The 15,283-nt window shown below is 41.0% G+C and overlaps 1 protein-coding gene across 1 annotated transcript in view; it reads left to right on the forward strand.

The window, feature by feature from the left end:
- The window catches only part of LOC134345927 (putative uncharacterized protein DDB_G0282133), an 87,584-nt gene that overhangs the window by 54,229 nt on the left and 18,072 nt on the right, over positions 1–15,283 (forward strand). Inside the window, exons 11-13 of the mRNA XM_063047279.1 lie at positions 1,386–1,543; positions 4,552–4,704; positions 9,383–9,489. Coding sequence (XP_062903349.1) covers positions 1,386–1,543; positions 4,552–4,704; positions 9,383–9,489 — 418 coding nt within the window. The remainder of the gene's footprint in view (positions 1–1,385; positions 1,544–4,551; positions 4,705–9,382; positions 9,490–15,283) is intronic.

Genomic DNA, 15,283 nt, shown 5'->3' on the forward strand with positions numbered 1-15,283 from the left:
ACCACCACAGTCGCACATGGTGATCTATATTTTAAGTTCATCTGAGTTCCCCATGAGATATTCTGCAGTTTAGCCTGTCAGATCTTCCACACCTCATGACCTGCCCAGTGGATCTCAATGCGCCAAGTAGCGGGAGGTATCCCACCTGCACCAGCTTTTCAAACACGTACTCATTTGCTTTCACGTCCTATCCTTACCCTCACTAGCACAAGGACTAATCCTGAGATTACAACCATAGAGTTTCTGCTTTCTTAATCGTCTGTATTCACTTTGCAGGACTTCATCTCTCTTCCTGTCTGTCTCTCTCCTTCCAGCATACTCCCACTAATTGAGGCTCGACTGCAATGCAAGTTAAAATCAAGGAAGAAAATTAAAACATGCGCTGTTCACTAAAGTTTGCAAAGTGCCATTCTATGGCTGGAAAAGGCTCAGATATTAAATCTCTACTTAAGCACTATTTGATTTTTTAGAAATCCTGGTATTTCAACATCTTACTTATATGGCTCTGATTCCTACACTAAATTTAGTATATAATCAGAGATTTACTATCTTTTTTTTCTATCCACAAGACGCCACTTTTCCTGCACCTCCTTCAACTCACCATGCCCCTTTTGCTGTATGCCTATTAACTCCAGGGGGGGTCCTGTTCCAGTACATTCTCTAAAATCATTAGGGGCCCAGCCCATGCTCCTTTTAAATCACAATGCCATAATTCTCAGTTTCCTTTAACCTCACTGGAAACTTTGTAAAACAATTTGTCACTTTAAAGAAAAAGTGAATTGAATGTGTATTGGGTAGCAAAAGAACCTAATACTGTATACAGAAAATCTGCTAGTTTGGCATCTATAAAGTGCTTTGTTGTATTTACATAGAAACATAGAAAACATAGAAAACCTACAGCACAATACAGGCCCTTCGGCCCACAAAGCTGTGCCAAACATGTCCTTACCTTAGACCTACCTGGGCATTTGTCGGCTGGTGGCGCAGTGACATCAGCGCCGGACTCCGGAACGGAGGTTCCCGGGTTTGAATCCAGTCAGGTCGCTCCCGAGAACACTTTCCATCCGCGCCGGGTTGCATGTTAAGCTCGCAACTTGACCTAGTAAAATAAAAAAGAAATACTGCGAAATGTCTGTGTGAGGAGTGGTGCCCCACACAGCCTTCCGATCCTTGTAAGGCATGAAAAAATGCCCGATGCTGGCCTCTCAGGCCTGAGATAATGTCATCATCATCATCATCAAACCTAGGCATTTGATTGCTTGTACTGAGTATTGTGAATGTTTTCTGCTTTTAATATAAATTATGTTAAAGTTAAACTTGTTCTGTATGATGTTGATTATTAATTGCAATTTCTCAATCTTCTTTATTTTCTATCCTTAATTTAGAGGATGCAGATAACGTTGGATTTGTTCTCTATGACAAAGCCCCATTTTTTCCAGTTCCTAAAAGCACACGCGGTGTGGTTTTGAAGACACAAGTAATAGCTGCCTCTGTTCAGGACCATAAAACAGATATTAAAGCAACAGTAAAATTAAGGAAAATGGTAAGAAAACTCAAAATAATGGGTGGACATACAAAAACAGGCAAGCGGGGTGGGTAGAGCTGCATTTGTCATGCCATTCTTCTGAATTCACAGTGAACGCTTCGAATTCCAAAAAAAAACTTGAATTAGAAATTGGACTAGATAGGGTGGTGTAGTGGTTAGCCAGCAACACAGGTTGTCCTGTTCCTGTCACATAAAATCCAGTTCAGTCTCATAAAATAAACTCAGCCTGGTAAAATCCTGCCGCTGTCCGTAAGGAACTTTTATGTTCTCCTCATGACCACATGGTGATCTGGTTTCCTCCCACTTTCCTAAAACATATGGAATAGTAGGATAAATAGTCACATGGGTGTAATTAGGCATTATAGGCTTGATGAGCCAGAATAGCCTGTTACCTTGTTGTATCTCTAAATTAAATAAAAATTTGTCCGCCCTATGATATGTTGGAAAAATAAATGTTAAAAATTGGGTTAATGTAGCATTAAGTAATTTTGTCCTTGTCTCTGAATGTGATAATGTCACTATTTAATCTCATATGGTTGATTTTGGAGCAACATTTTCTGTTCTCTGACATCAGTATCTATTCACCCAAATGAAGCTAATGAAATACAATTCCCAAGATTTGTCTTCAATAATATTTTCCAACACTTTGGTCCAAAGAACAAATAAACTCTCTCAGGCTTCCAGCTGGGTACAGGTATTGATTATAACTGACATTGTGATGGCAAACTCTGCCAACTTCATCGGGGATGGTAGAGTTTGCCATCGAAACATAGGTTATAATTGATACCTGGTCCCAGCTGGAAGCCTGAGAAGAGTTTATTTGTTCTTTGGACCAATGTGTTGGAAAATATTATTGAAGACAAACCTGTATTTGGTTGGAAGCCCATGAAGAGTTTATTCATCATATATGCCAGGAAAGCACTTGACCTTTGGTCCAAAGAACTTCATATGCTGTAAACTTACGGAAGAACTTAATGATTTTCATCACTAATGATGAAAAATTGAATCTTATTAAAGGTTTGGTTCAGCATCTGCAACATGGACCTCATTCCCAACCAAGGTATTTGTGCTTAAGCCTTCTGAGTCATTTGAACTCCAAACCAATTGAATCAGGGTCAAGCTGTGCCAATAAATCAGCATTATTGCTAAGTTAATATACATCACTCTACACATTCGCAGCCTACTTAGCGCAATCATAAACTGCTGGATGAACTCAGCAGGTCAGGCAGAATCTATGAAAATGAATAAACAGTTAACATTTTGAGCCAAGATCCTTCATCAGGGCTGGAAAGGAAGAGGGAAGAGACCAGAACAAAGACGTGAGGGAAGGGAAGGAGAACAAGTTAGAAGCAAGGTGGGTGGTGAAGCGAACCAGTGGTGTAGTGGTATCTGCACCAGACTTCCAGGCAGGTGATCCCGGCTTTGAATCCGGCCAGCTCCTTGCACGCTCTCCTTCTGTGCTGGGTTCAGCGTCGAGCCAGCATTTTTATTCTCATAAAAAACAGACAAAATGCTAAAGTTGTGCTAAAATGAAAGGCTGTGCCCAACGTGCCACAAGTGCGGAAAGGAAAAACAAGGTGGGTAGGAAAGGTAAAGAGCTGGAAAGAAAGGAGATGAGAGTGGACTTTTGAAGAAAGGAAAGGAGAGGCACCAGCGGGAGGTGTTAGGCAGGTGAGGAGATAAAGTAAGAGACCAGAGTTGGAAATGGAAGAAGAGGGAAGGGGGAGGGAAAAAGAAAAATAGGCAATAAATTACCGGAAGCAGAAATCAATGTTCATGCAATCAGGATGAAGGCTACTTAGATAGAATATGAGGTGTTGCTTATCCAGCCTGAGAGTGGCCTCATCATGGCAGAACAGGACTGGGGCAGCTCAGAATGGGGATAGGAATTAAAATTGGCCACTGGGAAATTATGATTTTGGTGGATAGAGCAGAGGTGCTCGATAAAGCGGACCCCCAATATAGATTCGGTCTCACCAATGTAGAGAAGGCCGCATTAGGAGGACCAGATACAATAGATGATCCCAACATATATTTATCTTCATATATATGCCTATGGGTGATGAGAGGCATTGATCATGTGGATAGTCAGAGGCTTTTTCCCTGGGCTGAAATGGCTAACATGAAGGGACACAGTTTTATGGTGCTTGAAATTAGGTACAGAGGGGATGTCAGGGGTAAATTTTTTATGCAGAGAGTGGTGAGTGCTGGAATAGGCTGCCAGTGACCGTGGTGGAGGCGGATACGATAGGGTCTTTTAAGAGACTCCTGGATAGGTACACGGAGCTTAGAAAAATATAGGGCTATGGGTAACCCTAAGTAATTTCTAAAGTAAGTACATGTTTGGTACAGCATTGTGGGCCAAAGGGCCTGTATATGGCCGTAGGTTTTCTATGTTCTATGCTTCTATATTTTGCATACTGGACACTCCACACTAATGCTTTCTTACATCTTCAAACACTTTATTACAAACAATGCTGCTTCCCAATGTCTATTGGTTCAGAGCCACCATTCCTTTGCGCCGATGACATGGGCTTTCAAAGAACATAATCAAGACACTGCAGACAAATGAAGGCCATTTCAACCTCTCCCTCCACTTCCTAGCATGCAATCCATTCCTGGCGATAAGTTGACTAAATGTGCACTGTGAGTTTATTTTTTTGAAAGGAGACTTCGACTGTGTTTGATATTTATCTTCAAATCAATTTTTTTTAATGAAATACCATTATTTTTCTTTTTGAAATTCTTCCTTTCTTTATTGGTGCCAAAATGCTTGATGTTTCAAAGGAGATTGGATATTATAAAGTATTTTAATAAGCAGTCATCTTGTAAATGGATAAATTGGAATTGAATCATTCTGTTAGAGTTTAATAGACTATTTTTGTGACCAATATTAAAATTACCTCCCAGGTTATGTTGGCTAAATTAAAGGGAATTTATATTTCAGGAGAGATTACAGAAAAGCTTTCTCTAGGTTTGAACCCCATTTTATTTTCTCTTCACAGGAGCTAAATGATGGATTCTATTCATATAAAAATGAATGTGTCTTTTGGAATTACACCACTAGAGAATGGAGTACAAATGGATGTAAACTAGCAAAAAGTGACTCATATTTTACATGTAATTGTGATCATCTAACTAACTTCGCAGTTCTCATGGTAAGATATAATAAACTTTGTCTTTATTTTGGATGATAAGATAAAAGTAGTGATAATATCCTTGCAGGAAAATTTGCTAGTATAGTTAAAACTAGAATAGCAGGGGTTGGGACACTGAGCAGGAGCAAGTCATGGGTAAAGCAGTATCCATTAAGACCAATCTTGTAATCAGGATGGTCAAGGGCATAGTATAGGCAGTGAAGGAATACTCCATTAAACTGCATTTATTTCAAAGTACAAGGCTTAACAGAGAAGGCGGACAAACTCAAAGCACAAATTGTCTCTGCGGATTGGGATGTTATAGTCATTAAAAAAAACATGAAAACATGACTGAGAGAAGGGCAGCTCAATATTCCAGAATACAGATACTCAGGCAACAAAGGTACAGGCATACACTAATGAAAAAAATAACAGCCGTGCTCTGATGACATTCTGGGGGATGGTCTAATTAGGCCTTAAGGGTAGAACTTAGAAACAAGGAGAGGAGTGTCACTCAAGTGGGGCTGTAACATAGACCCCCAAAATGGTCAGCAGGAATGGGGATTTTACGTGCTCACGGTTGTAAGAATAAGAGGGTTTTATTAGAAAGAAAATAGAATGTAGAACTGAACAGTGCAGTACAAGCCCTTTGGCCCACAATGTTGTGTTGACCTTTAACCTACTACAGAATCAATCTAACCTTTCCCACACACGTGACATTCCATTTTTCTTATATCCATGTGCTTATCTAAGAGTCTCTTAAATGTCACTAATGTATCTGCCTCTATCACTACCTCCGGCAGGGCGTATCACATACTTCCACTCTCTGTGTAAAAAAGCATACCTCTGACATAGCCACTATACTTTCCTCCAGTTGCCTTAAAGTTATGTCCTTACTAACTCACCATTCCACTTCTTCATATGAATTATTTATAAAAATCACCAAGAGAAGAGCAAATCCCTCTGGAACGCCACTGGTCTCCAAACTCCAGTCAAAATATGCTCCAGCTTCTTCCTGGCTATCTTATAACTCAAGAGCTCTCTCTGATCCTTGCTTCCTACATCTTAATGTTCTACTTCTCTTGACAACTATGGTGCTTTCACCTTGCTTGCCTCAATGGGACAAGCCTATCCAGAGCCCCGTGCAGGTGCTCCCTAAACCCCCTCCACACTTCTATTGTGCATTTCCTAATTTACGGTCCCAAGTTTCTGCCCAATAGCATCATAATATATACCTTCTCCCAATTAAATACTTCCCTATCATCTGCTCCTATCCCTGTCCAATGCTATAGTAGAGGTCTGGAGCATGTGGTTGCTGTTTCCGAATTGCTCACTCACCAAGAGTGACCAGGTTCATTGCCTGGTACTTGATCCAATATGGCCTCTCCTCTAGTCTGCCTGTCCATATATTGTGTCAGGAATCCTTCCTGGACACACCTAACAATTTCTGCTGCATCTAAACCTTTGGCTCTAAGTTGGGGGGGGGGGTGCAATCAATATTAGGGAAGTTAAAGTCAATTGCGATAGCAGCCATTGTAACTATCTGCCACAAAATGTGAAGATTTCACAATATTTTTTATCAAAAAAATATTTCCATTAGGGAGAGTATAGCTACAGATACTGGTAACCTTTACCACTATCCTTGTAAAACCACAGCAACTATGTTAAAATTTACAAGTATTTCTCATTCAGAACTCAATAAGATTGTAACAAAGAGTAAACGGTCTACTCGCAGTCTCAACCCTGTCCCTACTGCACTTTTAAGGACACTTTTAATAGTGTTGTCAATTCTGTTAGGAAAATTATTAACACATCCCTTGCAACTGAAGTATTTCCAAATGCCTTCAAAACTGCAACTGTCAAACTCCTACTTAAAAATCCAAATTTTGATAGTGAGGTACTAGCTAACTATAGACCAATATCAAATCTTCCCTTCCTGGGTAAGGTTCTTAAAGTCATTTTGAATTAACTCAACCACTTTCTGAATGACAACAATATTCTAGAAGAGTTTCAGTTGGATTTTAGTGTAAACCACAGCATGGAGATGGCCCTTACCAAAATGGTCAGTGACCTTAGGATCAACATTAATGCCCACAAAGGCTAAGTTCTAATTCTTCTAGATATAAGAGCTGCCTTCAACACAAATGATCACAACATTCTCCTAGACTGCCTTGAGAACTGGGATGGCCTTCCGGTAATGCCCCTAATTGATTTCGTTCATTATCTTAGAGAGAAATTTTTTTGTCTGTTTTGGAGACCAATTTTCTAAGAGATACAATGTAACTTCTCCTCAGAAAATTGTCTTGGTCCCCTACTCTTCTCCTCCTACGTGCTCCCCTTAGGAGACATCATTGGAGAGCTTATACCTAATGTCCACATTTATGCAGATGGCAGAATTGTATGTCTTGGTTGAGTCTGATAACACCCTATCTTCTCTGACTTCTGGTATGGCTGCAATGAAAAAATGGATGAGCAACAATTTCCTAAAGCTAAATGAAGATAAAACTGAAATAGTTTTGGTTGGTCCCAAAGCCAAAAGAAATAAACTTCTTGACTAACTTGGGAACTTGACTCTCCTTGTAAAATCAGAAGGATCAAGCCTGGATGTTATCCTTGATTCAGATTTGAATTTTCAGTCCCACATAAAAGGAGTGACCAGTGCAGCATTTCTGCACTTAAGATGTTGCAAAGACACACTTGTTTCCATGACGTAATGATGCTTAAAAACTAATTCACCACCTTTATATCAAATAGACTAGATTACTGCAATGCACTTTTTACTGGGTTTCTAAAGCAATCTATCAACAAACTTCAACTCATTCAGAATGCTGCTGTTAAACCTTTAACCAAAACCAGGATGAGGGAACGGATCACTCCTGTACTAACTTCACTGTATTATCTTCCTCAATCTTTTAAAATTGATTTTAAAGTTCGATTTCTTATTTTAAAGCTCTTAATATTCTTAGACCACAGTACATCATAGAATCGCTTTTGTTTTATAATTTTGCTCAAGTTCTCAGGTCTTTTTCCACTGGTCTCTTAAATTTAAACAATCTCCCTCAAAAGATTATTGGCAGGTCAGCTTTTTTGAACTACACTCCTAAACTGTGGAGTTTAATACCTAAAACTATAAGGGATGCAAACTCATTTGACACTTTTAAATGCAAGCTCAAAATCTATATATTTAATCTTACTTTTAATAAAGTATTTTTGTCTTTTATCTTCATGTTTTTTTATTTTTTATTTTATTTTCAATTTTGTACTTTTATCCCATTATAAAACACTTTGAAGTACATCATCTGTATGAAAAGTACTCTATAAATCAGAATGTGAAATAAACTTAATGATAATAATAATTATTATTATTGTTATGTTTCCAAAATCCACCCAGGAACTTAAAACTGCTCACCTTTTCCACTTCTGATCCCTCTTTGAGGACTGGTGCATCTTCCCTCAAATTCCCCTTTGTGAAGTCCTCAATCAATTCCTTGGTCTCACTCACAATGAATGCAAGGTTGTTGTTGTGAAGCCACTCAACCAATGATCTATCTCACCCCTGTACACCTCCTTGTCACCATCTGAAGTTCTGCCAACAATAATTATGTCATCAGCAAATTTATAGATAGAGTTTGAGCTGTGCTTAGCCACACAATCATGGGTGTAGTTAGAGTGGAGCAGAGCTAAACACACATTCTTCAGTATGCCAATGTTGATTATCAGTGAGAAAAAGATATTATTTCCAATCTGCACAAACTGTGATCTTCTGGTGAGGAAATCAAGGATCCATTTGCAGACAGAGGTACAGATGCACAGGTTTTGGAGTTTGTTGATGAGGACTGAGCTGAAGTCAATCAGCAGCAGGCTGACACAGGTATTACTATTGTCCAGGTGATTCAGGGCCAAGTGGAGGGCCAGTGAGATTGCATCCACTGCAGACCTATTGTGGTGATAGGTAATTTGCAATGGGTCCAGGTCCTTGATCAGGCAGGAATTGGTTCAAGCATGACCAACCTCTCAAAGCACTTCATCACAGTAGATATGAGTGCCACTGGGCGATAGTCGTTGAGGCAGCTCAACCTGCTCTTCTTAGGCATTGGTATGATTGTCTCCCTTCTGAAGCAGGTGGAAACGTTGGCTGCAGCAGTGAGAGATTGAAGATGTCCTTAAACCACACAAAATCAAAATTCAGATAGTTAAACAAAATGTTACCTATCAGTGGGGTTCTTACAACAATAACAACTAGCATGGAAGTCAAGAAAGGGTACCTCGGTGAAGGGACAGGCATTATATTTTGCTTCATCTGGTCCATCATGGTCTTGCTTTTGCAGTTTGGATCCACATTATCAAATCATCACAGTTAGCTCAGTTACTAGTCCTGTCTGGAGTGTCCTATCTCAGTTCCTGCATGTCAAAGCACAAAATTATGTTTAGAGTGACTCAAAGTAGGTTGGAGATTAGTCCTTTAAGTTAGCCTGTTGTTTCACAAAACAGAGCAACATGATCACCTCAACTAGCTGTTTAAATAGTCTTAATAATGACAAGCTAAGATATTGTTTTGAAGTATTGAACCAGAAACATGAGCAACAAATCTAATATGTTCAGTCATGCAACTTATATAGTATCATTATGAATTGCTTTGATTCTTCATAATCACAAATGAAATAATAGTTAATGGTAGTTAATTAAATTTTCCATCTAGAGTGTTAGTCCTGATACTTTACAATACTTGGACATAATTACATACATTGGATGTGCATTATCCATCATAGGACTATTGGCAACCATTGTGGTACCAATCCGAATGAGGTAAGGACTTTTTTTTATAACTTATATCGTGGTGACTTTTTTTGTACAAGGAATCAATATGTAATATGCAGACAGAAAAATTCTGAACCACTTGATGGACCATTTGATGTTAGGACCCTGTGAATTCCATTGGAAACCAGCTTAAGATATGGTAGCCATTCAGTTTCAGCTAAAACAAAACCCACAGAAAGCAACCATGTCAATCAAGGCAGGCAACCATGAGCCAGGATTAACAGTGTTTGCTCAGTGCAGTAACTGTAAACAAAAATCTATGCAAGTAACTTTAATTACTTAAAGTCGTCTTGCCTTTTCCTGTGCCAGCTCCATGGGTTCCCATAAGGATTAGGGTTTAGGGCAACAACAGTTGAAGCATCCAGGATGAGTCGCAAGTATTTAAAAATTAAATTGTGGTTCTGATGCCTTGGGCTATTGGGGTTTCTGCTTTCAGGAGCCAGACCTGACATTCATATGATCTACATGCTGATGAAAATGGGGTTAGGCAGATTTTCACTGAAGCACATCTGAGCTTCTGTGTAGACAAATCATAAAAATCAGCACCATTATAAATTCTAACTTATGGTGGTGCTGAATTCAGTGCAGTACTTTCATAGAAGTACCAATGTTTACAGTATGATTTCACTATGTTTGCAAAGATGGAGTTAATAGCGTTATTCTTATACCATTCAGTTTGCCACTCCCAAATGGGAGAAATTCACATACTGTGCAAGCTGAGTTGTCAATAAAATTCAGCTGAGTATCCTGTCCTGGTGGGCTCTGCTCTATCCCTCACTAACAAACTCAACATGGTGTCAGAAGTGGTTGATCATTGAAGAGTTGGTGCTACAGACCAAGAGAGATTGCCAACAGGAAAGAATTTACAGTATGACTGCTCTTGTTCTCATATATCTATGGAAAAAATCCGTAGACTTATCAACCTGAACTGCCTATGCTAATTTGCTAATTGTATGCACCACGAGGCTGAGCTGAGAAAGGGCCAGGGTTGCTAGGCAACACCTTCAAGCCACACCTTAAAGTGGATATGTTGTAATAAGCTGTGGGCCACTAGCTAGGGGAAGTGCACAGAGACACAAGCGCAGCAGGAAAGTCAGTCAAACTGTCAGGGAGAGAAAAGAAAACTTTTGTAGTCCAAATAAATAAAATAATAAATAAACAAACAAGCAAACAGGAAAATAGAGCAAATACATGCTGTATCTACACCTGCCTACTTAATAAAGCCCCATGAGACATTTGATTTCTCTAAACCAGAGGACTTTGAGGGATGGCACAGGCACTTTGAGAGATTTAGAGTTGAAAGCAATATCACTCAGGCTTCAGAAAAACACTGGTACACTGCATGGGTGACAAAGCAGGTGACATTGTGGGTGGATTTGGACTGACAAATGTCAGAAAAAGGAGTACAAAACTTCAGGACAAATTCAAAGAATATTTCACAGGAAAGTAAAATGTGATATATGAAAGGACAAAGTTCAACTCCAGAAAAAAGGAGCTAGATGAAAGTGTAAATGACTTCATGTTAGCATTGTATGCCCAGTCAGACAACTGTGCATATGGAAATCTGAGAGATGAGTTCATTAGAGACAGGATTGTTGCCGGGCTTCTGGACACCGAATGTTTGCAGGCAAAACCCACACCAGAGGAAGTTATTACAACGGTCAGGCAGAGTGAGAATGTACGTTGGCAACAGGCAGAACTCAGTCACAAAAACAATGCCAAGGAAAATCGAGAAGCGGTACAAAAGCAAAGGAAGGGGACAAACAAGGTGCAGTCGGAAATACTACAGAAAAGGGTGACAGTAGAGCTCAACTCACACAAAACAGACAAGCGAAACAAAGAGCTGGTAAAATGTCCAACTGCAGGAGATGTGACAAGTCTCCACTCCACGTCAAGAGCTCTGTCCAGCAAAAGCAGTCAAGTGTCGCCATTTCAATTGAGTTAGCCAATAAAAAGCCAGTGTCACTCAAAAACAGATATTCAGGAGGTCAAAGGAGACCATGATTCAGGCGAAGAGAGAGCTTTCCTTGGGGCTCTGGATTCAATTAGACAAGGCTGGTGCAGCATGCACCATGCAATTGCAAAATGAGGCAGTGATATTCAAAAATCTACACTGCGGCAGTTGTCACACACAACTACTGGGACGACATGCCATTGAGAAGCTGAACCTCACTGCAAGGCTGGATTTGCTAAACGATGTTCAGTGGCAGGAGAAGCACCTGGAGTTGTTCACAGGCCTGGGGGTACTGAAAGAAGAGTACCCTATCCAACTGAGGCCAGGAGTGACACCCTACTCTCTGACCACAAAGAGGCATGTACCAGTCCCATTGATGAACAAAGTCAAAGATGAACTTGAGAGAATGGAGGTGTTTGACATCAAAATGAGAGTGAATGATCCTACTGACTGGTGTGCTGGCTTTGTTCCTGTTCCCAAACCAGATGACACATTGAGGATCTGTATTTATTTAACACAATTGAATAATGCAGTGAGGCGGGAGAAGTTTATTCTGCCCTCTGTTGAGCACACATTGGGTACGCTGGGTGGAGCAAATTTCTTCACCAAACTACATGCAAACCGAGGGTTCTGGCAGATTCGTTTATTTCCTGAGTCACAGAAGCTCGCAACCTTTATCACACCATATGGATGTAATGCCTTCAAGAGACTCCCTTTTGGCATCTCATCAGCCCTGAACTCCTTCAGAAGAGGATTAACCAAATTTTGGAGGGTCTGGAAGGAATAGTCTGCCACATGGATAATATACTCATCTTCAGAGACTGAGGAACATGACAAAAGAGTGGAAACTGCCTTGGAGAAACTGAAACAGGCTGGAATCACCCTGAATAAAAAAGAAATGTGAATTTTCAAAGTTGGAGGTGAAGTTCTTAGGCCACCAACTGTCCTCAGAGGGAGTGCAACCAGATTCAGGCTGGGAGGAGTTCAGAACTATAGATGTCTCAGAGATCTGTAGTTTCCTTGGCAAGGTAAACCAGCTGGGAAAGTTCATTCCAAATTTGGCAGAGAAAACAAAGCCACTACATGACCACCTCTCTCAGAGAAACGTTTGGACGTGGGGCGCAGAGCAGGAGAAGTCATTCTGCTTTCCGCACTGTCCACCAGAGAAAGCAGGATCTCCCAGTGGCCACACATTTTAATTCCACATCCCATTCCCATTCTGACATGTCTATCCACAGCCTCCTCTACTATCAAGATGAAGCCACACTCAGGTTGGAGGAACAACACTTTATATTCCACCTGGGTAGCCTCCAACCTGATGGCATGAACATTGACTTCTCTAACTTCCGTTAATGCCCCACCTCCCCTCCGGGCTCCATCCTTTATTTATTTCACACACACACACACACTCTCTCTCTCTCTCTTCCCCCTCCCATCTCCTTTTTTCTCCTTTTTCTCCCTCTGTCCCTCTCACTATACTCCTTGCCCATCCTCTGGGCTTCCCCCCTCCCCCTTTCTTTCTCCCTAGGCCTCCCATCCCATGATCCTCTCGTATCCCTTTTGCCAATCAACTTTCCAGCTCTTAGCTCCATCCCTCCCCCTCCTCTCTTCTCCTATCATTTTGGATCTCCCCCTCCCCCTTCCACTTTCAAATCTCTTACTATCTCTTCTTTCAGTTAGTCCTGACAAAGGGTCTCGGCCCGAAACGTCGACTGTACCTCTTCCTATGGATGCTGCCTGGCCTGCTGCCTTCACCAGCATTTTGGGTGTGTTGCTTGATCACAAGGAGAAATCAGGTGGAACAGTTGTGTGGTTGTGCACCTTCAAAATCTAGGAAAGGTAACGATAGATATAGAGAGGCCTGATCTTTATGATGAGGACCACTTACACCTGTTCAAGAATCTCCATCCGCTCCAGGAACCTATACCAGTTCGGGTCATTTATCTGCTCCACCACAGAGATGTACTCCAAGGTCTAATCAGGGCAAGTGACTTGCGGAGTGTTTAGATAGTCTCCCTGACCTCCGTTAAATTTAGTGTTTTTTTAAAAAGGGTTCTAATGTTGAAAACATTTCACATAATGACTCAGAGTCAGGTTTAATATCATTGGCATATGTCGTGAGATCTGTTAACTTAGCGGCAGCAGTATAATGCAATACATGATACATGGGGAAAAATAAGTAGATCAATTCCAGTAAGTATATATGTGTATTAAATAGTTAAATTAAAAGTAGTGTAAAAACAGAAATAATAAAAGTGAGGGAGTATTCATGGGTTCAATGTCCATTTAGGAATCGGATGACAGATGGGAAGAACCTGTTCCTGAATCACTGAGCAAGTGCCTTTAGGATTCTATACAGTACTTCCTTCCTGACGGTAACAATGAGAAGAGGGCCTGTCCTGGGTGATGGGGGTCTTTAGTGATGGATGCCGCTTTTCTGAGTCTCCGCTCCTTAAAGATGTCTTGGAGGCTAGTATCCAAAATGGAGCTGACTAATTTTACAACTTTCTGTAGCTTCTTTCAGTCCTGTGCAGTAGCACCTCTCCTCTCCCCATAGCAGACAGTGATGCAGCCTGTCAGAGTGCTTTCCATGGTACACCTGTAGAAGTTTTCAAGTGTCTCGAGTGACATAGCAAATCTCCTCAAATTCCTTATGAAATATAGCCACTGTCTTGGCTTCTTTATAGCTGCATTGATATGTTGGGACCAGGTTAGATCCTCAGAGATCTTTTAACCCAGGAACTTGAAATTGCTCATTCTCTCCTCTTCTGATCCCTCTATGAGGATTGGTTTGTGTTTCCTCATTCTACCCTTTCTGAAGTCCACAATCAGCTCTTTGGTCTTATTGCAACTGAGTGGAAGATTGCTGCTGCAACACTACTCAACTCGCTGGTATATCTCATCTCTATCTGAGATTCTGCCATCAATGGTTATATCATCAGCAAATTTATAGATAGCATTTGAGCGGTACCTAGCCACACAGTCATGGGTGTAGAGAGAGTAGAGCAGTGGGCTATGGTTTCTATGGTAATACCAATCCACACAGATTGTGGTCTTCCGGTTAGGAAGTTGAGGATCCATTTGCACAGGGAGGTACAGAGGCCCAGTTTCTGTAGCTTTTTGATCAGGACTGTGGGAATGATGGTGTTAAATGCTGAGCTATAGTCAAGGAACAGTATCCTGACATGGGTGTTTGTATTGTTCAGGTGATCTAAAAACTGTGTGAAGAGCCATTGAGATTGCATCTCCTTAGACCTGTTGTGGCTATTGGCAAATTGCAGTGAGTGCAGATTGTTGCTGAGGCAGGAGTTCATTCTGGCCATGACCAACCTTTCAAAGCATTTCATCACTGTCAATGTGAGTGCTTCTGGATGATAGTCATTAAGGCAGCTCACGCTGCTCTTCTTGGGCACTGGTATAATTGTTGCCCTTTTGAAGCAGCTGGGAACTTCTGACCATAACAATGAGAGATTGAAAATGTCCTTGTATATACCCACCAGCTGGTTGGCATAAGTTTTCAGAACCTCACCAGGTACTCCATCAGGGCCTGCCACCTTACAAGGGTTCACCCTCCTGAAAGGCAGCCTGACATTGGCCCCTGAAACAGAGATCACAGGGTCAACGAGTACAGCAGGGATCTTCATAGCTGTAGTTATATTCTCCCTTTCAAGGTGGGCACAGAAGGTGTTGAGCTCATCCGGTAGTGAAGCATCACTGTCATTCATGCTGTTGGATTCTGCGTTATAGGAATTAATGTCCTCCAAACCCTGCCAGTGTTGATATGCATCCGATGTCACCTCCAACCCTGCGCAGAACTGTTCTTAAAAG

The sequence above is a fragment of the Mobula hypostoma genome, chromosome 4 (genome assembly GCF_963921235.1).
Source record: "Mobula hypostoma chromosome 4, sMobHyp1.1, whole genome shotgun sequence".
Classification (NCBI taxonomy): Eukaryota; Metazoa; Chordata; class Chondrichthyes; order Myliobatiformes; family Myliobatidae; genus Mobula; species Mobula hypostoma.